At 37.2% G+C, this 21,634-nt stretch overlaps 1 protein-coding gene across 15 annotated transcripts in view; it reads left to right on the top strand.

Annotated features, from left to right (window-relative positions):
• OSBPL3 (oxysterol binding protein like 3) overlaps window positions 1-21,634 on the top strand; it is an 88,616-nt gene that overhangs the window by 39,314 nt on the left and 27,668 nt on the right. For 8 of the 15 annotated variants that reach the window (XM_080577874.1, XM_080577868.1, XM_080577864.1 and 5 more), the window contains 10 exons: window positions 3,258-3,579; window positions 4,165-4,405; window positions 12,281-12,400; window positions 12,631-12,684; window positions 12,891-13,004; window positions 13,773-13,943; window positions 17,378-17,504; window positions 18,354-18,457; window positions 18,598-18,690; window positions 19,303-19,459. In XM_080577874.1, coding sequence (XP_080434000.1) covers window positions 4,313-4,405; window positions 12,281-12,400; window positions 12,631-12,684; window positions 12,891-13,004; window positions 13,773-13,943; window positions 17,378-17,504; window positions 18,354-18,457; window positions 18,598-18,690; window positions 19,303-19,459 — 1,033 coding nt within the window. In that variant the 5' untranslated portion in view covers window positions 3,258-3,579; window positions 4,165-4,312. The remainder of the gene's footprint in view (window positions 1-3,257; window positions 3,580-4,164; window positions 4,406-12,280; window positions 12,401-12,630; window positions 12,685-12,890; window positions 13,005-13,772; window positions 13,944-17,377; window positions 17,505-18,353; window positions 18,458-18,597; window positions 18,691-19,302; window positions 19,460-21,634) is intronic. The other 7 variants (XM_080577866.1, XM_080577869.1, XM_080577878.1 and 4 more) reach the window with 3 other exon arrangements.

The raw sequence follows: 21,634 nt of genomic DNA, 5'->3' as shown, positions 1-21,634 counted from the left end.
GGGATGAGACGTACACTTTTAAGTTTCGCTGCTCAAATTCTCTCTACAGTGATCTTTCACTGCTGAATCAGCTCTGAAACAGCTAAGTCTTTTTCTTCCAAAGCCGTAACAAAAACAATCACATAATGTTGATTTAATGCTGCATTTTTTCCAGATTTTTCTAATTTTCTGCTTTTCTTTTGTGAGACGTGGGATTTTGCTGTATGCTTATTGCTTTGAGAATTGCTAGAGATGAATTGTGATACTGAGGAGCTGTTTTGAACCAGTGCAGTTGTAAAGGTTTGAGGACAATGAGGACAAGTTAGGATAGTACTCTTTTTTTTTTTAGCAAGTCTTCCTGTTGTACATATTGTCATATATCTATTATTTGTTTTGATTGATTTAGAATGATAAGGCTCCTGGTAACAGATGATAAGTAAAGATAAGTACTGCTCATGGGTTTAGGACACAATAGTTATAAATAATATTTGATGCTCATGTTTTCTTACTTCTATAAAACAGTGAGGTGATTTGCAGAAGTACTCTCGGCCTACTTTTGCTGTTGTTGACTTAATGGAGAAGAATTAGGCCCATACTTAGCAGTTGTGAAAATTCGTCTCCTAAATTTATTTGGATTTGCCTCAGCCTCACACCTTTAATTTGTCTTTTCGGAGGAGACAGAAGTAGTTGGTAGCACATGCTTCAGAGGAAAGATGGGAGCAAACATAGTTCTGAGGCTGTCCTGTAGCATCGGGAAAAGCAGAAAGTCTTGAACCCGAAGTAATTGGATCATGTTTACCTCAAACCATGAGAGCCTGCTGCAATTTTAGCTTAGTTAGCATAATTCTGATTTTTGTGCCTGCTTTAAAGTCTTAATTGCTCAGGTACCATTGTAACCTTAAGTGCTGCAGGTAATGTAAAATATGAGTCACCCTAGAGAGGCTCAGTCACTGCTGTTGGCAGCCCGAATACGAGAGTCTACTTGGGATGCAGGATCAGTGTTCTTACACGCTTATGGAAGCATAAGTTGGTAGTTGTTGAAGGGCAACCATGTTTTCCTTTTTTCTTCCTGAGCTTGAAGAGAATTTTAAAAAAGGAGCACAAAGCGGTTGCTGGAGGGTGCAGCAGTTTTGACAGATGGGTTGGAGCCATATTCAGTATTCACTTACAGTTTCACGTTCAAATCTGGAATTCTCAAGGTAATAACTTGAATTACTGGGAAACATTACTGAAATATTAATAAAAGACTTTGGACAGACGGCGCACATCATTCCTGCCTTCTTCAGAGCTGGTAACAAAAGCCTGTTCTTAAGTCCATGTAGCAAATTAATTTGAAGGAATACAAGAAAATTGGAAAGCCCTATTTTGGAAGTAAACCTCAGAATACTTCAGGTGGTCTCTGTCAGATGTATCCTTCCAGCCTCCTGCCTCTCTTAAGCACCTGGGGTTAGGTGGTGGAGTCATCTTCAACTCATTTGAGTTCTGGAAAAGTGCCCGTCTCTCTCTTTTTGCTTCCTAAATAGCAATGGCCATAGGAGATCTGGAGTTCTTAGCTGTGTGCCCAAAGTTAAGTAGTGTAAGTCTGTCTCTAGACCATATCGACATTAGCAAGGATAGCAGTGCAGTGAAAGCGGACCTCTGTAGTGAATTGGGTAATGGCGAGGACCCCACATCCACACCAGGATGGGACCAGTCAGGACGGGCTCCAGTCTGGTGCCACCGGCTCAGTGCTGTGAGCGCTGGCCACACTCCTGAAGCACGCCGGCTGCTTTCACTTCATCCAGAGGGGATTTGGTGTCTGTGCTCCACGACTGTCCTGCAGGGCTACCCAAACTGCGGTCAGAAGGGCTGATCAGGAGATTTGCAGAGGAAGTGTACTTCTAATCTGTGCTAAAATGCAAATGTAGGCACACCTTAATTTCCTTTAGGCTCCACACTGAAAAAATACGATATTAGAAACATCCTTCTGACTACATGGCTTCTTTTTGTATTAAAAACAGGCCTCCATTTTGTTTTTCCATTTTCTGAAGCTTCCAGGGTGTCACAACCATTGTGCTGTGTTCAGATGGGCAAAGGGCATCACGTAATTTCCATCTGGTATGTCCTGAGGGTTATGCTCACAAGATACTGATGACAGTAACTTTAAGTGTATTTTGCTGCAAATTAAGCCTGTTTCTTGTCATGAACTCTGCCAATCATTGCCAAAATGCCAGGTAGTGAACAATGAAAGCCAAGTGGTAAATTGGTTGTTCAGACACTGAGCAGTGAAGAGGACTGCATGGCTATCTGAGTGAACAGTGAACATCAGTAAAACACTTGGTGCATGGCACTTTGAAGACAGTATCTGAACTGAGTTTACATGAAGAGTATTTATGTCCCTATCATGTTTGACATCTACTGGTTAATATAAAGGGATATTACCATTAAACTGTTTTACTAAATGCACCTTGAAACTGATTAATAAAGTTGTGCTTTATGCTTACTCAATAGTTTAAACCTGTTAAAAGTGCTAGTCCTTGGTCAAATGCCATACAGAAATTTGTCTTCTGGATAGGAAGAGTCTATACCTTCTCCAAACCACACTAGTCCTACTATTAGCAGTAATTTCAGTGCAAAACTTGTGTGCAAGGCCCAGTTCACATCACTGTGCTGTTGTGTTTTTCATAGGTTCTTGCATTGTACTCTCTGGCTTTGTATTTAGCGGATGGTTACTGGAAATGATTGCCAAACTGACTCACCAGTGAAACAGCCTCAGCAGAGCTTGCTTTTTAACCTGACTTCTGGAGACTGGGACTGTTTCATTAGTGTTACTTAGTATAGATTTGCTCTGGGGGTAATTGAGTATTTCTAAATAGATAAGATCAAGCCGTATTGCAGAAGAGGCGTTGTACGCTGGAACCGGTCTTTGTTCAGAAGTTGGATGCTTCAGACCACAGCAGTTAAAAGCAAGGTTTTCTGCAGCACCAGGTTGTTGTTATCTTAAATTCATCACCTGTTTGTCACGGTGGTTTTGTTTGCTTGTTGTTCTGTGTTTTAAGGGAAACTAGAATTTCTAAAACAAAACATTTTACTAGGGATCTTAAAATGCTGCTTCTCTCAGCATAGGCTTTTGTGCCTCTTCAGGAGAAGAAAAATGAATGGAAAACTTCAATAACCACTGAGCCTGGTTCAGGACTCTTCTGACAGTGCGAGCTATTAAGCGGGTTATGAAGTAATGCCTCCTCCCTATTTCGGCAATTAATTTTCTCTTCTCTGTGGAAATGTCTTTACTTTCATAGGTTTGTGCACCATTCCTCATGTGCAAATTCATTACCCAAGACAATAAAATCTGAAGCGACAGACAATTCACAAAGCTGCTCCGTCACCCCAAGTTTTGGAAAGCATCACCCTTTCGCTACGTCCTCTGTTCAATTTAAAAACAAAAATGCAGTTACCATGACAACTCTTGCCCACACTGGAAATCCGTTATTGGGAGTTTCTGGCATGGGTTTTATTTGCATATGCTGCAAACTGCACTGTTATTAAACAGACTGTTGACTATTCTTCCAGTCATTGACTTGGACAACTGATGTGACAGTAGTCACAGCTTTCTGGTTCCAGGTAAGATGCTCATGCACAGCTTTATGTAGCTGAATTTGCATGCTCTCTACTTGTGTGTATTGCTCATGTTATATATTATATATGGTCTTTTTTCTTACAATCTGAAGCCATGCTTACTTGTTTAAATCATCAAAGAACTTGAAAAAAAAGTATTTTTTCAGTTGCTATCCTTTTTGTGAGATGCTTTCTTGGTTAGATGCTTTCTCCTCATTTTGAGAGTATTTTGTTCTTTTTTTGTATAAATATTTAGTATACTCTGCGTATCTGTTAGTCATCTTTTTATTATTATTATTATTTTATTATGAACTTAAGCCTTTAAAATGATTCCTGGTGCTGTACTTTGTCTTCTGCATAAGTCACAACAATTAAAATATGTATTTAGGACCCTAAATTCTTGATGGTCCTGTTTGATCCTTGAAAATTTATCTTAAAGTGCCTGTTGAATTTATTTCTAGTAGTGTACAGTAATGCGGTCAGCTTGTATTACCAAAGACTGTATTATGATTTCATGATTCGTGTTACTGGATGGCAGTAAGTGATTGTGTCTGATAAACTTGGCTTTTTGTTTTTTCTTTTCCCTTTTAGGAATTTCCATGAGATGCAGATCATGCCGCTGGAATGCATTTGAGTAAACGATGAGTTCTGCATTTCTCAGGAGTCTTCCAGTACATTTGCTTAATTACCTTTTAATGGTCTTCTAAGTGAGCTGATGTGAAACGAATGGTCTTGGATCATGAGTGAAGAAAAAAGCTTTGGTGTATCCCAGAAAATGCTGTCTCCTTCAAGAAGTACTAGCAGCTGCTCCTCCAAGCAGGGAAGTCGACAGGTAATACAAATGTTTTGTAACCAAACTGAAAGCATTTGCAAGATTGGCTATTACTTTTGCTTATGAATATCAGTGAATCTCTTAAATTCTGTTTTCCTGTTGATTGTTTTATTTTATCACTTCTTTGGCTTCCTCACCCTCTTCTTTTTTTGTCTGTAGTAGGATCTTTTTTTTCAGTCAAATGCAGTAAATACATGTTATACAAATATTTATTTGTAAAATAATATATATAACCTGCCTGAATTGCAGGCACTTGTAAAATTGAATTTCTATCACATTGCATATACAGTGTCTTTATAGTGAAATATTGCTGCTGTGGAGTCTTGATCTCAGTGGTTTGATCTTGAAATCCCAAATCCTCTTTAGAAGATACCACTTCTGTGGTAGAATATTGGGCAACTGCTCCGCTCATTTCAAGTTTCCAGGGAAAGATGTGAGTCCGTGTGTGAAAGAGAATGCATTTTTCTGAAACTTGACATAGGGCCTCTTTGACATTAAAATGTGCCTGTGAATGCCTCTGTGCCCATTGTTGCTGGAGACATGTAGTTAAGAAAATACATATTTGTGTAACATGATGCATCTGGATGCCTAATGCTATATGATCAAACCACACTTTGCCTTCTGCAGAAGTGATCGTTTATGCTGTTCTTTCAACCTTACAGTTTTAAAAGACCTGTCTGGGAGTGTATGTACTTGATGAGTAAGACTGCTTAAGACAGCTTTTGTTAGTGGGCAAGAAACATTGACTTGTAGCCATGCTGAAAATTAAGTTTAAACACACAGAAACCATACTTGTCAAATGATGAGCAATATGCTCAACATAAACTTTTATTTGTACAGATGCTAGCTTAGTGGAGGTCTTGGAGCTGCTTCAGGTTGAAAATTTAATTGGAATTGAGCATCCAAATCCCCCGAAAGCTTTGGAGTCCTCAGCTGTGTGTTGAAAGAGCACCTGCTTTTCTGGGACTTCTGTCCCTGCCCATACAATTGGCAAGGCAGACAGATCTCTGAGCAATTTCTGCATTTTAAAATGCTGTGCTTGTAAGAAATGCTGGGCGTTTCTAGTACCCTAAGCATGGAAATCCTTGCTTTCAGGACACTTTTTGTTTTCCTTCAACATTATTTTTTATATCCTCAGTATGAGATTACCTTTAATAAGCATAATTTAAAACATTTGGTATTGTCTGTTCCAGCAGCTCATGTCAATCAAGTGTTTCATATAGTATTTCAATAATAAGATTTACATGAGCATGACTAAATCCACTGGTGCTTTACATAGCCAGTAAAATCAACCATACTTATGCAGGAGGAATTTATGCAAAAAACGCACTGCCATTTTAACATGGTCAAATCAGTTGGCTAGCTGAGGCTTTTGATATTACTGTCAGTGGATCCCATTTCTTAACCATTTTATTCTCACCTGCTCTCTTTTGGAGAAAGGAAATAAATCGGTAAGGTTTAATATCATCTTGTCTGTCCCTACTTTTTTAGTCTTTGATCACCTATACAAAAATGCAAGGTATACCTGGCAGAGGTGAGAGATGCAGCTTGCTATTTTATTTGTATTCCTGGTGCATCCATGTTCACTCAATATAGTCAGGCAGACAGTAAGTTGCCTCATACACCTATCAGGTCAAGCTGAACAGAGATATAAAGTAGGTTGTTTCTCAATCTATGTTGAAGGCAGTACGGTCTATAATCATAACAATTCATCATAATACGAGGCATGGTGATAAATATCTCCACTTTGATTAATGTTTCACTATTAAACTTTTCATGGTCAATTTCTTTTCATGCAGTACCAAGTAAGTGACAGAATACATTTGCATCTAGAGAACGTAAAAGAGTCAAGTGACTTGTCCATGTTTTCAGGAAGTGTTAATGAGAGAGGCAAGCCCCCAGAAGTTGGGGCAGTTTGCATGGGTTATCATATGCTGAGACTTAATCGCTAAGCAGACTAAAATTTTTACTTGCTTTCTTTTTGTATATAGTCTGAAAATTTAGAAAAACATTTTTTCAGAAATTAGTTGTTCATTTTAAGGTGTTTATGTCGTTTTATTTTTTGTAGGAGAGACTTCTGATATTTGTAGGGAACTCAATACTTTCTCTACTCCCTTCTTTACCAAGTGCAATATCTTCGTAAGTTATCCTGTAACTTTGTTTGCATTTGCCAAAGTGATCAAGAGGTCTACAAAGTAGCTAAATTTACAATGTTACGCCTGTTTAACGGTATTGTGAAAGTTTAAATCATTTTGCCATGTGCTCTGCAAAATGTGAATTGTTGATTTTGGTATTATTTTGTTTATCTTCCAGCTCTATGGGAGGCTTCTTACTCCTTGTTCCAACATTTGTGCCCCTTTCAGCCACCTTCAGAACTAGGCTTGTTGCTTGCAACAGATCTGCCTGGATGCATTTTTCTGTGCTGCTGATCTGACATAGCAACTCTTTTAATCTGATTAAGTAAAAAAAAAAAAAAAACAACAAAAAACTCTGGACAGCGCAGGAGGAAGGGATTGAGACAGTTTTAGTTTGTTTTTCCCTTAAATAGTGAGATCTGAGTTCTGAGTCTCTGTTTTCCTAGTCACAGACTGTTGCAGGTACACACTGGCACCAAGTAATAAGCAACTTGAGACTGGGATTTGGAACCACAGTAGTGTAAGGCTACCGCTGGGGTTCCTGTGGCTGCTAAAATTTAGTTATTACTCCTCATGGAGCAACATGTGCCAGTGGTGTGGAGGATAAATGGAGTCCCGTGGTGCAGAAGGTAGACCACTATGCCAGAAGAGTTGACTGAAGCAGGGCTGCAGGACTTTGAGGGGCCTGCTGCTTCCTTTGCTAAACTTGGTGCCCTTTTTCTGCCAGAAGCAATACGTTTGCAGTGTGAACTGCAGACACTAACAGTTAATGCTGTTCCACTATGTTCATGTCACCCTGAAGCCCCATGGCAGGTTGGAGACTACTGCCACATCCCACCTCTCTGCTCTTCTCTGGCAGCCGTGGAAAGGGTTGTCTTCCACAAAGCCACAACTTCAAACCATGTGTTGTGAGGAAGGAAAACTGGTCTCAGTCTTTAAATTTAAACTGACCTATGTACAAAAGTAGATATGATAGTCATTTCTAAGTCTAATATGCTAACTAACTTTTTAAATAGATACAGTAGGGAAAAAAGCCTTATGACAGGAGAGCTGCTTAAAAATACCTCATGTTCTAAAAAAGAAAATTAAATCATTTCTGCCAATTTTATGAACTGTAACAAATGCTTTAGTTGCAGCTGATGCCAACCCTTATCCTCCACAAAGCAGGTTTCTATTTTTGGCACTTAAAATATTCGGTACAACTGACTGCATTTTACACTGAAAGAAAGTCTGTCATCTGTTTCGTTCAGGGAGCTGCAAGTGCAAGCATCAGTTTGAGAGCCCTTCAAACTCGTTACTTCATTCTTTCTCCCAAAATAATTCACCTTGAGGAGCTCCATGATACATAGTACTGCAGAAAATGGGAAGGCTTTTATTTTATTACATAAAGAAAATAAATACAATTATCTCATGACAGACTTCTCTCTGAAAACCAAAGTGTATGGTTTTTTATTCTCAGCAACACAGCAGGTATGCTCTTCAACTACAGTGTGAATTTTCCATGCTGATCTGAAATGAGCATCTTTGGACCTGAGAAAAAGAAACAATGGTACTTTCCTCCCTCAGCCTTCAGTGAAATTTCTGCCTCAGGCAGCAAATGCAAGGTTGATCATTTTGTGCAGATATTGGCCCATAATGATGCTAAACTTTTGGTAGGGTTGTAGTCTTTTTTTCTTTTTTTTTTTTTTTGGGGGGGGGGGAATATGAAAAGAGGTGGGGTGTTTTTTTTTCTCATTTTTTTTTCTCAGTTTAGCACTATGGTTTAGACTATCTTTTTCAGTTCGCTGTTGTGGGATAAGAATCAACAAAATGGACCATAATGTAAATGCTTCCAGTAGCTTTCATGAGGTTCTGTATTTCTAATTTGCTCCTCTGCTATTTCAGACAGATAAGAACAAATGATAACCAACCAGCCTGCTTCATTTGCTTCATTTTAGAGAGTAAGCAGTTTTCTTTTGCTTCAGCAGCTGCTCCCAGCAATAGCCAACTGATGCTTTTTTCTCATTAAATGAGGTGTCAGATCTCTCACAAAACAAACTACCAATTGAGATCCTGCAGGGCTTGGGTTAAGAGCAAACAGATCCAAAAACAGTCACAGCAGCAGCATTTTGAAAACCTTGTGAGTTCAGGGGTTTGGCTGGGAGAGGTTGTGCTCTTTGGCTACCCGTGTGGAACAGAGCCTAATGCTTGTTGTTATTGCCATGTTGAGCCTTGCGGTTATCCAGTAGTTCCCCATGCAGTTAATTACCTGAACTATTCCGTGCATTTCCTTGTCTAACCTAGTGGATTAAATCGTCCTGTGCTTTAAAAGCACTGGATCCATTTCCAGTTCACATAAAGCTACCTTTGTGTAAGCTTGCAGTTGACATGTGAGGTTCCTGGTGTAACAGAAATGTGAGTAGGAGACTTGCCTTCCCCTGAGATTTAGCAGGCCTCTGGGCCTACTCAAAGGGAAGTAGTTCTACTTCAGCTCTCCTTCCCATTTTCACACTTCTTAATTTTGAAGACACTTTCTTGGCTGCCTCGCTGATCAGAAGAACAGGGAGAGATGTGGATCTTTTGCAGGAACAGGGGAAACATCTTATGCCTGGACTGCAGAAGAGTCCCAGACTAAGTTTGATTGTGATACAGGCCAGGATATGCTCTGTATTTAAACTTTTTACCAAAACTGTTGACACGGTGTATATTCCAGGTGGGTGTACTGCAACTGAACTATTTCCCAGTGCTTCCTTTCTCTTTCACTTCATATGCCCAATGTAGCACAGATCTGTCTATTCTCAGGAGTCCCTATAAAAAGTGAATCAAGATTTTTGTGCCTGATTGTGCTCAAATGTGGGCTTGTCTCCTGCAAGTAGACTGCTTTATTAACAATATACAGTGTTTAAGCTTAAACAAAGTCTGTGAGAACTGGATCCAAAGTTCAAGCAACTGGATTCATTAGGCAAGACAACAGAATATTGAGAAGGATCTGCTGTTTGCTAGTCTTGACTGCTATCAGATTAGTTTTCAATGGAAAAATGATGTGTTTGGATACTGCAGTTTAATATATTTTGGGTAAGGCAATGAAAATAACGTGCTTGGTAATCATGCAATATTGCTTTTAAGCTCTTCTGGCTAATTTCAAGAAGGAAGAAACAAAAACATAAGCATGCCATTCTTCTTAATCTTGTAGATGTGCCTATTAGTTCTTAATTAGAATCATCTTTCATTAGTACCATTAGGTTTCACACTTTTTTTTTAATGTTTACCTCAAGTCCCCAGTTTGAAATCAGCTCATGTCAAGATTCGTTTTATATTGGCTCATTTAGTAGAACATATTTCCCAAGGAGAGGAAATTTTATCCATATGTGGACAGTGAACAACAGTAAGTTCAGCTGTTACATGCTTAATGTAAATTGTAGCATTATACCATATTTGATTATATTTAAAGAGGGTGCTCTGTCATCATAAGTCCTAATGCTTGTAATTATATATGGGTTAATTAAATAAACTTTAACAAGCGAAGAAATTCCAAACTCACTGCAGAAAGCATTTGGTGGCCTAATATTTCCATTTATGGCAAAAGAGATGGTGGAATATAAATTCTTTTATGCTTTCAAGGTCGGAACACTCTGTGAAAAAAAGAAGAAAAGTCCTTAATTGTGGAGGCTTATAGCTGCCTTTGTACTTGAATAGCTGTCAAACCACAGCTAGGAAGCCGTAGCTGACTGTGACTGTAAGGGCACAAGCTGACTCTCTGCTTCATTCTCTGACTGCTTCACCCCACAAAAGACTTGTGCTGCTGGTGTCTAGCAGCAGAGCGTGCACTGCTGTGGCTCATGTTGCGCTGATGTGCTGGAGACAGCCTGGAGACCTTCTGCTCTTCATTCAAAACATTAGCTGCTGGTGTCTATGAGTAACTTACCTGTTCCCTGACCTGATATCACAGCAATTTTCCCCTAAGCAGGAGAGGATTCGTGATTATTTAGAGTCCTAAGTGAGTCCCACGTTGAGAAAAATGAAAAATAAAGAATATGGAATGAAACTTCTGGTTTTCAATAGGAAAAATATGGTTTCATGAGTGTACTAGTTAGAAATAATGGTATTTAAGTAGCTGTCAAAATATTGCAAATTGGAGGGAGAAAGGAGCTGTGCATTACAAAACTGGCAAGCATAAAACCCAAGCCCATAGGGGCACAAAATGCATGCTGTGATAACAATTTCATTTAGAATGAATGCAATTTTGACTTACCTTCAGGCAGTAGAACATCATGGATGATCTGTAGGGTGTGGAATGATGGGAGCTGCTCAGCCCCATTTCTGGTGCTGGCAGCCTGCTGTGTAGTGCTGGCAGAGGGAACTCAAGTCAAAGAATCTGACCAGTTATGCAGTTTGCTCCATAAAGTGCAGTGCAAGGAAAATAACAACAAAATAGGGGAGTGCTGCCACTAATGTGTTGGAATAAGAGATCGTGTTGTTTAAACTATTTAATGGATGGCTTTTTGAGGATGGTTTGCCATTATGTCTTATTATTCTGGTAATGGGCATATAACCTGATGTAATTTTTTTTATTATTATTTTTTTTAATTTCTTGGGGTGAATTTTAAGGATTCTGAAGATGGATAAATAAGCACAACTAGCACTTTTGCCAATTTTTGTTTAACTTTTATTTTAAAGTTTTTGAGTCAGCCATTATTTTTTTTTATGGAAGGAAAAGGGGAAATACTTCCCTTTGTGGCTTAAATGAAAGACCACAAGTACTCACCTGCCTGGTATAGTTCTGTTTTCTTCTAAGTGTTTCATAGTAGTCCTTTACATTATTAAATTCTACAGGTTAAAGTATTTGTCTTTTTTAAGTATATGTCAGTGGCACAAGCCATGACATTTTCTGTCAGTTGTTTATAATTAGAGATCTGTGGAATCCAATGGTAGCTGGCAATAAATAATTCATGAAGTCTGACATCAGAAATCTTGAAATTTGTGTTACATGGTCATTAGTAGTCTTCCCATTAAAAAAAAAAAGTAAAAAATCTCATCAGATTAATTCTTTTGTCTGTTACATTGCTGCAGGATATTTCATTTAAGACTTACTGACAGCAGGAGAAAGAGATACTCTTTTAATTAGAGATGTATCTGATGAAGGTGGGGGAGTATTTTTTTTGTAGTCTCCCTTTACATCTTGTTCTTCATAGTATTTGAATTACTTAGCTGGCTTGTTCTTTTTCTTTCTTTTAATTTTTATTTTTACTATTTTTTTATTTTTTTTTTTATTTTTAGGGTGAGTGCAGTTCATTACAAAATACAAAGCCTTTAGTAGCTGAGTATGGGCAAAAGAGTGTTATAGAAAATGTCTTCATTTTCAGACTTTTATTTCTGTTTCATAACCTACAAAGCATATCCTTTTAGCATAGTCAGTTTCTGCCCATGACTGCAGAAAGGTTTTTATGGTAAACTGTGACTAGGCTGTGGCTACATAGTGTGTGTGTAGGCACCCACAGAAGAAAATATGCATATAAAACTGTGGTAAGCATCTACCTTCAATGATGGTTCATGTCATTAAAATAGCATTTTTATTTTGTTTATATTGTTCCTTTCAAAATTAAAAAAAATCTTGTCTCTTCCTAGATACATAGCAAAGTATAAAGAAGGATCTAAGGTTAGATTTCAGCATCCTTTTGTATTTGTTTACTCCTCTCCAATCCGTCTTAACAATTCTATCAGTTGGAAGGAATAAGATCTAGATTTGGATTTTCTGTTTAAGCAGGACAGCTGGGAAATTGTGGAAGGACTCCGGGGAGCAATGAATTGTACCCAGGAACCACAGAAGCAGGAAGGCTGCTTACTGAAAAAGAGGAAATGGCCTTTGAAGGGCTGGCACAAGGTAGTAAAGGAATGTCTGTCTGAAAGCCTGATGCCGTTTGAATGTGACTTACTGGGTGTGTTGTTACAGCAAAAATAAAAATAAAAAAAAATAAGAGCAGGGAATGTGTTCTCCAAAAAAGTATATGTGAGTGAGGGTTTTTTTGGCTTTGTGTGTTTTTGTTTGGTTGGTTTTTGTTTGGTTGGTTGTCTCTTTGTGTGGTTTTTAATTCTCTGCATTTCTGGTTACAGAGATACTTCTTTTTGGACAGAGGGATTTTGAAATATTCTAAATGCCAAGCTGATGTAAGTGATTTAAAACCCTTTAAGACCATTGTAAGGTAACAACAGCATTTTATCTGAAATATTAGTAATTCCATATTGCTGGTAAAGAGAAGTAGATTTTCAGCAGCTCTAAACAGCAGGTTGAAGGCAGGAGAATGATGGTTTTAGCAGGTCTGTCCTTCTGCTTTATTCTGGGGTTGTTGCATTCTTGTTACTTTTTTTTGCAGATAGAGAGAGGGAAGCTTCATGGCTGCATTGATGTTGGACTTTCTGTCATGTCTGTAAAGAAATCCACAAAATGTATAGATTTGGATACAGAAGAGCAGATATACCATCTGAAGGTAGGTCTTTAAGATTCTTTAAAGCTTACTCCCAAAACTGTAGGAGTATAACAACATTAAATCTATACGGTGGAGACCATGTTTATTTTTAGTAGTAGTAGGTCTGTTAGTTGCACTAATAATTTTTAGTCTCAGCAAACTAGTTTTACACTTTATAACTTCAGAGATTTTACTGTACTGTTCCAGAGTTGGTAACCCTGTTACAAAATTATTCTCTAAGTAGAAACTTGGAAGGTGCCTCATGTTTAGCAGCACTCTCTTCTCCACCACTTTTTTCAGCAAAGGGTATGCACTTATTGTACAAGTTTTGTCTTATCTGTAGGAAGTATTCTCTGTAGTCAAATGTATAGACCTGTCTATTCTGTCTTGTGGAATAAATTGTTTTAAAATTCATCACCAAAATCAAATTTCCATTTGCAGTTAGTTAAACCTTGACTAAACCTTACAACTGGCAACTAAGAAATGACAATTTTTTTTGTTTATATTTCTTTTTTCCTATCTAGAACTTGCTAAGTATTGTGTTCTGTATTGAAATCATAGCTATGTTAACTGAAGTTTCTCTTTTTCTTGACTTTATCCAATGACAATTCTTCTGTCATGCTTAAGCTCATGCAGTGTGTCTTCTACTATAAGCATCATTAGAGAAACTTTCTTGATATTTTGCCGATAAAAGTCAGCCAGGCTAGCTGTCTAATGAGCACAAGATATCTTAGTTTCTTTGTTGGAAGTTTTGAATGTGAGTGTTACAAAATCTGAAATTTTGTGTAGGTGAAATCTCAGGAGCTGTTTGATGAATGGGTAGCAAAACTTCGTCATCACAGAATGTATCGTCAGAATGAAATCTCCATGTTTCCTCATGACGTCAATAATCTTTTCTTCCCTGTATCTGCTACTGTGGACTCAGTCCCCGGTGTGTGTGATTCTACTCCAAGTAGAAAGGTAATAGTTACGATTTATAAATAATGAGCTTTCATCGGGGAATAAATTAGCCTGACTTGTGTTTAAATAAGGAGCATAGGAAATTTGTAGGGGTTTAAGTTATCGTTTAAAATGTTTTGCTCTATAAAGAGCAAAATAATATTATTTATATATTTGCTCCCAAGCAGTTTTCTCTATGATGATGGTAAATTGTATAATATTGTCTTATTATTTTAGTGCATTAAATAATATTCAATTTCAAAAGTCATGAAAATATAGTTATAATCCCATAATATTTAAGACATATATCAGTATTTGTGTGATATGTTCATGGTGAATGTCAGTCTGGGTCACAAAAGAGCACTCAGCTGTATTTTTTTCCCCTTTCCTCATTTTTCTTTTATCCTTTAGCTAAGAAAACCTCTTTCTTTTTACATTAACGTGTCTGACTGTGCTCAACTGAGATATTTCTGCATATGTATATAGGGATTACTGAACAGCCATCACCTGTAACTACCACTTATATTTTTCACTGAGGTACTCTCACAGAACAGTGATTGTATTCTGCACCCGAACGCAATCTGTCTCCAGCGGTTTGCACATTGAGTGGTTGACGTTCACCCAAAGAAGCTCTTCTGCTGTTGTCTAGAACCAGTGATCTCTTTTGAGAACATCTTTTTTTTTTTAATCAACACTGTGTTACTTTCTGTAACTGGAACTGCTTTCTGTTTCTGTCAGCTCCACAAGTATCTCTGTGCAGCCATCACCTCTTTGTTATCCTCCTACTTAAGGTTTTCTTTTCCCTAGCTATATTGCTGTGTGGTCTGAGTGGGTTTGTTTCACACTACCTGCAGTACAAGAATTTTCCTCCTAGTGGCACCTCCCTGGTTTGATAGGATTCCTTCTGAGCTGTCAGCAACACGTTTATCAGTGCTTACTGTGGAAACAGCACAGTATTTCTGCTTAAAAGGGTTTTAGGCATTTCTGAGGATTCTCCATCTGTAGGTTTCTTGGAGGATGTTTAGGAGTGCTTTGTAAATTTACCCACTAACCTTTCTCCCACGCCTTTTTCGCCTTCAGAGACACCAAGTACAATACATCCCCTATTATTGACAGTAAAAAACAGGGGTGCCTGTAGTATCAATTTGAACAAAGTCACTCTATAAGTTTGCCTGGTAGCTGCATGGAGCTCAGTGCCTACAAGACACTGGGTTGAGGGGAGGTTCACCACTTTGGTAGGACTATACAGTAACTGTGTAAGGTTTTTTTTTGTTTGTTTGTTTGTTTTAGCAAGCACAAACACGTGCCTGAACAAGGGAATTTGTATGAGCCAGCAGCTGAAAGGACAGTGATGTGCCCTGCAGTAACATCACTGTTCTGCAAAGAGCAGTCTGCATGGGTTTTGTGGAGCCACCACCTCTGCAGCTCTGACACCCTGCTCTGCTGAGGCTGTGTCTGCTAGGAAATGGGAAACCTTCTGGGACAGTCTAGTTCTTTTCTCCTGCAAGACATCTGGAATAGAGGGGGGAGAATAATATTGAAGGCAGACATCAAACATAACAATGCCTTTGCTCACCAAAAAAAAAAGTATATATCCATGTGACCAGAATATCTAAAATCTGTACTCATTGTCAGTAGCTATAAACATTTCTTCTTTGGCATGAAAGACTTTAATTCACTTTTAATTTATTAATTTCACTTTTAATTTAATTTATTAATTCACTTTTAATTTATTAATTTATAAATCCTTTGTACCGCAAAGAAGCCCTACTTATTTTCATGTGAAAAATAGAAGGGGATAGTTCTTAAGCTGCAGTTAATCACCTTAGATCTGCTGAAGCTAAATGGAGGTTTGCCAATTTACACCAGCCCTAGCTAGGTTAATGTTGATATCAATCCGGAAGTTAAGTTATTTTGAGAAAAATATATTAAGTGAACTTTATATTGCATTTTATTTGCTTTTAGAAACACTAGATCAATTTTCACTTTTTTATTGTTGTTGTTGGAAGGTGGATGTATGTATCTATGTATAATTAAGTGGAACACTTAGAATCTAATGCTTAACCAGGCTGATCATGACCAAAAGTATGCTAACTGGAGCTCTACAAGCTCTTTTACCTGTTTCTTGGCAATGTCTTCTTGCTTCTTACCTCCTGCTCATGCCCCTCATGGATACAAATTCTGGAAAAGGTTTGGTTATATGGTTAGATTTTTAAGAGGTAAATGTGGGATTGTCTCCCAAAATGTCAATAAAGTATTCATCTTTAAATTAAGTTTACTTATGCTTATAAAGGTGCTGGAATTATTATTTGTGTGTATCTGTATAGATGACTAAGGCTCATACAGCTTTATTTATGCAGGAATAAAACAGCTGAACTGCATAGGTTAATTTAAAAATAATTGTGTTTATTGATGTTTACTGCTATAACACACGGACTATATAAATTGACATAGTACTGAATGACATCATTGGGACAGTGCATTCTGTTTTATTCTACAACTCAAGTTGGAGCATGTGTTGTAAACTTTATAAGACAAACTAAGAAAACAGCAACTGAATGAGATATAAATGATGTTTCCTCTGAATAAATTTAAAACTAGTACTACATGAGTTTTGATACAAGGTGAGCAGGAGGTAACAAATCCTGTAAGGCCTGTGATTTAGAGAAGAGCCAAACAACTTATCTTTTCTCATAATCAGTGAGTGGGCCATGTAATGGCACTTAAGATGAAACATTTTAAAAACTGACTTTAAACAAGATGTTGATAAAGCATGTAATTGCTTTGTGCAACTTCCTGATGTAGATATTAGTAAAGGTGAAAGGTTTAGTAAAGTTTAAGAAATAATTAAACGTTTGAATGGCTACTATTTGTAGTTATATTAGAAAAGAAAACAGAATAAACCACTATGAAGTAGTAATAGTATTGGCTAGAAATTTATTTCCATTGGAAGCTATTTAATTGTACTGCGCAATTCACTCTTATGCAGGATTTCCAGCATCTCTTGAAGCGTCTGACAGTAGCCACTACCGAAAATGAGATAAGTTTGAGAAAGTGTACTGAGACATTGCAAAAGGATAGTCTATATCCAGTTAAGATATTTGGTCACACATGTATTAAGGTCTGTCAAGCTAAATCTACTCTTGAGTCATAAGACCTTGAGTAAAATTTTTAAAAAGCATCTACTAGATTATGCTTTCTTCATTAGAAAATAGCTCTAACAAACATGTGCATATTACATTTTAGTTACCTTTGGGGGTTTCTTCAGGGAGCGTGCAGAAGGAACAGAATGTCCTGTTTTGGTTTTGTGCTACATGAGGAGCTTTGAATATATTAAATTGATTTAATTGATGCAGAGCTTTGTCCTTTCTCAAAATTTATTTTTCAGCAAAATATTATTGTTCCTTTGTTAAAATATTGTTTGTTAATAATTCGCTTGTTCTTCTTTGGAACAGGCAGGCAGCTTGACCAAACAGAATTCACTGTCAGCTGGAGGTAACTTGTCATTTTCCTTTTCGAGTAATGAGTCCAGGATTCTGTCATGGCTACAGTCTTCTGAAGACATGGAAAAATGCTCTAGAGGTAATGATATTTGAAGGAAGCTGAAAATAGCCTATTTCCTATGGCTGTTTTTTAAAATGACAGTACAATAGCATAAATAGTAATTAGAGTTTTCTCAGAAACAAGAGGGAGGAACAAAGTAGTTGTTGGTTAACTGCCTACTTGTTTTCAAAAGGACTAGTGATTCCTGAATGTGGAGATTATCAATTTTGTGGACCTCTTAAAGGAACCTACATATTTCAGTATATTTTCTTTTATATATGAACATCACCTTCAATAGTAAAACTTGAACTTTCGTAATCTGGATATTCAAAAAAGGGAAGCATCCAAAATCTAGTCATTTTAAAAGGACTAAATCTTTTTACTTAAAAGTTACTTTCTGCTTCCATGTTTTCCTAAAAGCATGAAAATCTTTCTTATGTTGATAGTGTCTGTATGCTGTATATCTGGTAAGTTTCTACCCAACGTTGAGCTTCGACGCTAACATAGAGGAGCCACATCTCTAACTCTGAATGGACTATTCTGTCTTTAAGCCTATGGATTTGTTACCCCCTCTCCATGAGGAGATCTGACTAGTTCCAAACTGCAGTAATTATTGTGTTAGTCTCGATTTTCTACAATCAGCTAGGATAAAATACCATGATCATTGCACAGGCTGTATAGATACATTTCAATATTTTGAGTATGAACTTGAAGAGAGAAGGATACAAGCATTTTTATGCAGTTGTCTAATAGTCTTCTTTTTTTTTTTTTTTGGTCAATATATAACTTAAGCTAGCAACCATCAAAATAAGACTAACCTACAAACAAAAAACTTTCATTGCGTCTGTTACTTGAGAGCAACTGAAAATATTCTGTTGTTCAAAACAGATCTCTCCACCTGTCACACACATTTACTGGAAATGAACCAGCTGTTACAGAGCATGGATGTTCTTCACAGGACCTATTCAGCGCCTGCTATAAATGCTATGCAGGTTTGTTGTTTAAAAAAAAAAAAAGTTTTCCCTTGCAATTCAAAAAACAACCCCAAATCCTAAAGGATCAAGGTGTTTATTCTTATCTTTGCTAGTTTTATGGTGATCTGCATTAATTTTGTCCGGTGTGTTGTTAAAAGGTTGGACCTTTTGAAAGCCCAAAGAAGGAAAAGAGAACACATAGGAGGTGGAGATCCAGAGTTGTTGGTAAAGAGGCTAAAGGAACATTACAGGTAACTTCAATACTTTCAGTAGCCTATCTTTCTCTAGATCTTAGTTATTGATCATTTCTCAGTGTAACCAGTTTAGGAAGTATGAGTCCTTTTGAATTAGTATCCTGTGCTGGATCATTTTAAGCAGTAATACATTAGACAGAACAAAAATATGTCCTCATTTATATCTGCAACAAGATCTGTACTAATTTCTTTGGGAGATTGACCATGTCTTTTACCTATCTTTTCCATCTGCCTGCAATTTAGGGGGGGATTCTAGTAGTGTTTTATTTTTTTAGCAGTACAGATTTTTTATATTCTCCAGGTATTTTTGTGCATATTTGCCTCCAGAGGCCATATTGTTACATACTAGGAAGTGAGTAAAAATAGTATATCACATCCTACAGCTCTCAACGGGCCTGTTTCATGGAATTTTGCCAAATCTCCAATTATGACATCTTGGGCAAAATTGTATCAGTGGTTTTATCCATTGCAAGCCTATTGGTAACCAACGGTAGTACTTCAATTTTTGGTGTCTCCAACATGCAACTCTGATAGGGACAATTAAAAAAAAACAACATTATTTGCAAAACAAACAAAAAACAACATCACAAATGGCTGTCCTCCTTACAGGTGCCTTCAGTATTTTCTGCCCCTATGAGACTGCATGCTTCCAATCCTAATTTATCTACAATAGATTTTGTAGAAGAGAAAAACTACTCTGATGGCTCTGAAACATCATCAGAATTTACTAAAATGCAGGAGGACTTATTTCACATTGCACATAAAGGTAAATGAAATTCTGTCATTCATTCATAGTTTTATGTCATCACAATTTAAATATTGATGTGACTTTTGAGAATGCATCCTATTTAATATTTAGAAAAATGCACAAAACGCCCTCCCTTCCTTTTATTCCCTCATGGAATTGCAAATGTTGATGTCTTGAGTCATTTGAAAAAAGTGGCTTAATCATCCAGTATATATATATTTTGTGGAGGACCTTACCTTACTTAATGTACTAAAAACCTAGATTCTATTTGTTGCCAAAAGGTGAAAATCCTACAGTCCATTGCTGTAAATGCTACAGCAGATTATAGTCTTTTCTGTTTACATACATATGTGTGTATATGAGCACATGTATGTTTATAAATTCAGGCAGTTCACTGTATTTCAGAGTCAACATTTGTTGGTGATGCAAGGGTTGCTATGGTAGTAACCTATTTTTAGTGAATACATAAGAGTAAAATCATGTAAAGCAGCCAGAGGGGCAGCTTGACTGTTTCTTCTTTAAGAATCATTCTTCTTTAGCAGTACTTTGCGCTGTCAACCTCACACCGGAAACATTTTTACTATTTAAGTAATATTGGTAAGGAAGGCACTCAAGCATGTATATCTGAAAGACTTGGAAGCATTGGTTTTGCCCCCTTTTGCACAGGATAAGGATCTGATGTTATCAGTATGCGTTCTTTCATTGTTTTTGCCCTCTGGTGCTGATGTGTCTTGATTCCGTTTGGTAAAGAATGTATCTATCTTAGTAGTAAGCTTTATAAAGTCAATTACAATCAAAACTGATCCATATTTTCTGAAAACAAAAAAGGGGGTGAGGGCACAGCTGGAAAAGTTGCTATCTAGTCGAGTTCTAGAAATCTCCTTCTCAAGATGGTCGTAACTCAAATGTCCATGTCGCAAGTTTTGACTGGATTGAACCATGCATTGAGGGGACAATTGACTATGCACTATTTAATGCAGTTACCATTTTATTAAGAAAGCAAAGATATTTTTTCCCAAACTTGCTTTTTACACTTCTGGAAAAGGATAGTAAAGAAAACTTTTGCTTTAGCTTTTGATACAACTGAAATGTAACATTAGTACTTAATTCTGTAACATTTCTTCAGAATTTTAGTATACAACTTACTAAATGAAATACAAGGTCACTGAGGATTCTGTGTATGTCATCCACGTGTGAAAGGCTAATGTAAAGTAGATCATAATGGATACATCTTCCTCTTCATCCTCTGTGACATTGTTAGATTTCTTCATGTAGGGTAAGGTATGAAAATTATCTTCGGTAACCGTTTGCAGTGTTGAAATACACCTCAGGAGTATTTTCTTATAAGATTAAGTTAGGTTACCTGAGATATTCAGATATATACATGTGAGAGAGACATACGAGGTAATGACTATTCAGGCTAAGTCTGAATGGATGATTAGAAAAGAGAGATACCAGAGATTTCTTGTTCTTTACCCTTTCTATGCATCCACACTCAGATTTAGTATCTCCGTTTCCCTGGTAAATTCCTTGACAAATTTTTTGCATTGCTAGTTCTTGTGACTTCAGTACAAGGTTCGATTAGTCCCCCAGAAATCCATTAGTTCTGCAGTTATATGAATGTTCAAAGCCTACATAAGCAAATGTCACTTCATATTCCTCATAGTTAAAGAAAATATCAAATCTCTTTAAAAAAAAAAAAAAAGTGCATTCCCCTTGAAAAATCAGTGATTTTCAGCTTTCATGATCTATTGTCTTTGAATGTTCAGGGCTAGTAATATAGGCTCAGGAAGGAGTAGAAGGAGCACCATCACATTCAGGACCTGAGCCTTTCAGTCACGAAATCATCTAACAAGCTGAAATTTCATTGTACCCAAACGATATAATAGAACTCAACGCCACAGTTAACTTGTGGTGAAACTGCTAACCCTATAACTGCGGCACTGTATGTGCTATAGCTGCTTTCTTGATTTATTTTTTTTTCCCTTCCGTCTCCTTCCCCCCTGGAATTCTTAAAGGAATGTGAAGTAGAGTCATGGCCATCTGAAGATTCAAGCTGATTGGGGAACAAAGCAAGTGAAGAACAGATGTGGTTAGTTAGCTTTGTTGCCATCTGTCACAAATAATCAAAGTAATTTTGACTGTGGCTAATATAGTCAGCATAGTAGCATTCACCATAAACATTTCTCCTAC

This window comes from Anser brachyrhynchus (genome assembly GCF_964034855.1).
Source record: "Anser brachyrhynchus genome assembly, chromosome: 2".
Taxonomy (NCBI): Eukaryota; Metazoa; Chordata; class Aves; order Anseriformes; family Anatidae; genus Anser; species Anser brachyrhynchus.
The sequence above is the reverse complement of the archived record's forward strand: the minus strand, read 5'-3'. Positions and strand labels throughout refer to the sequence as shown.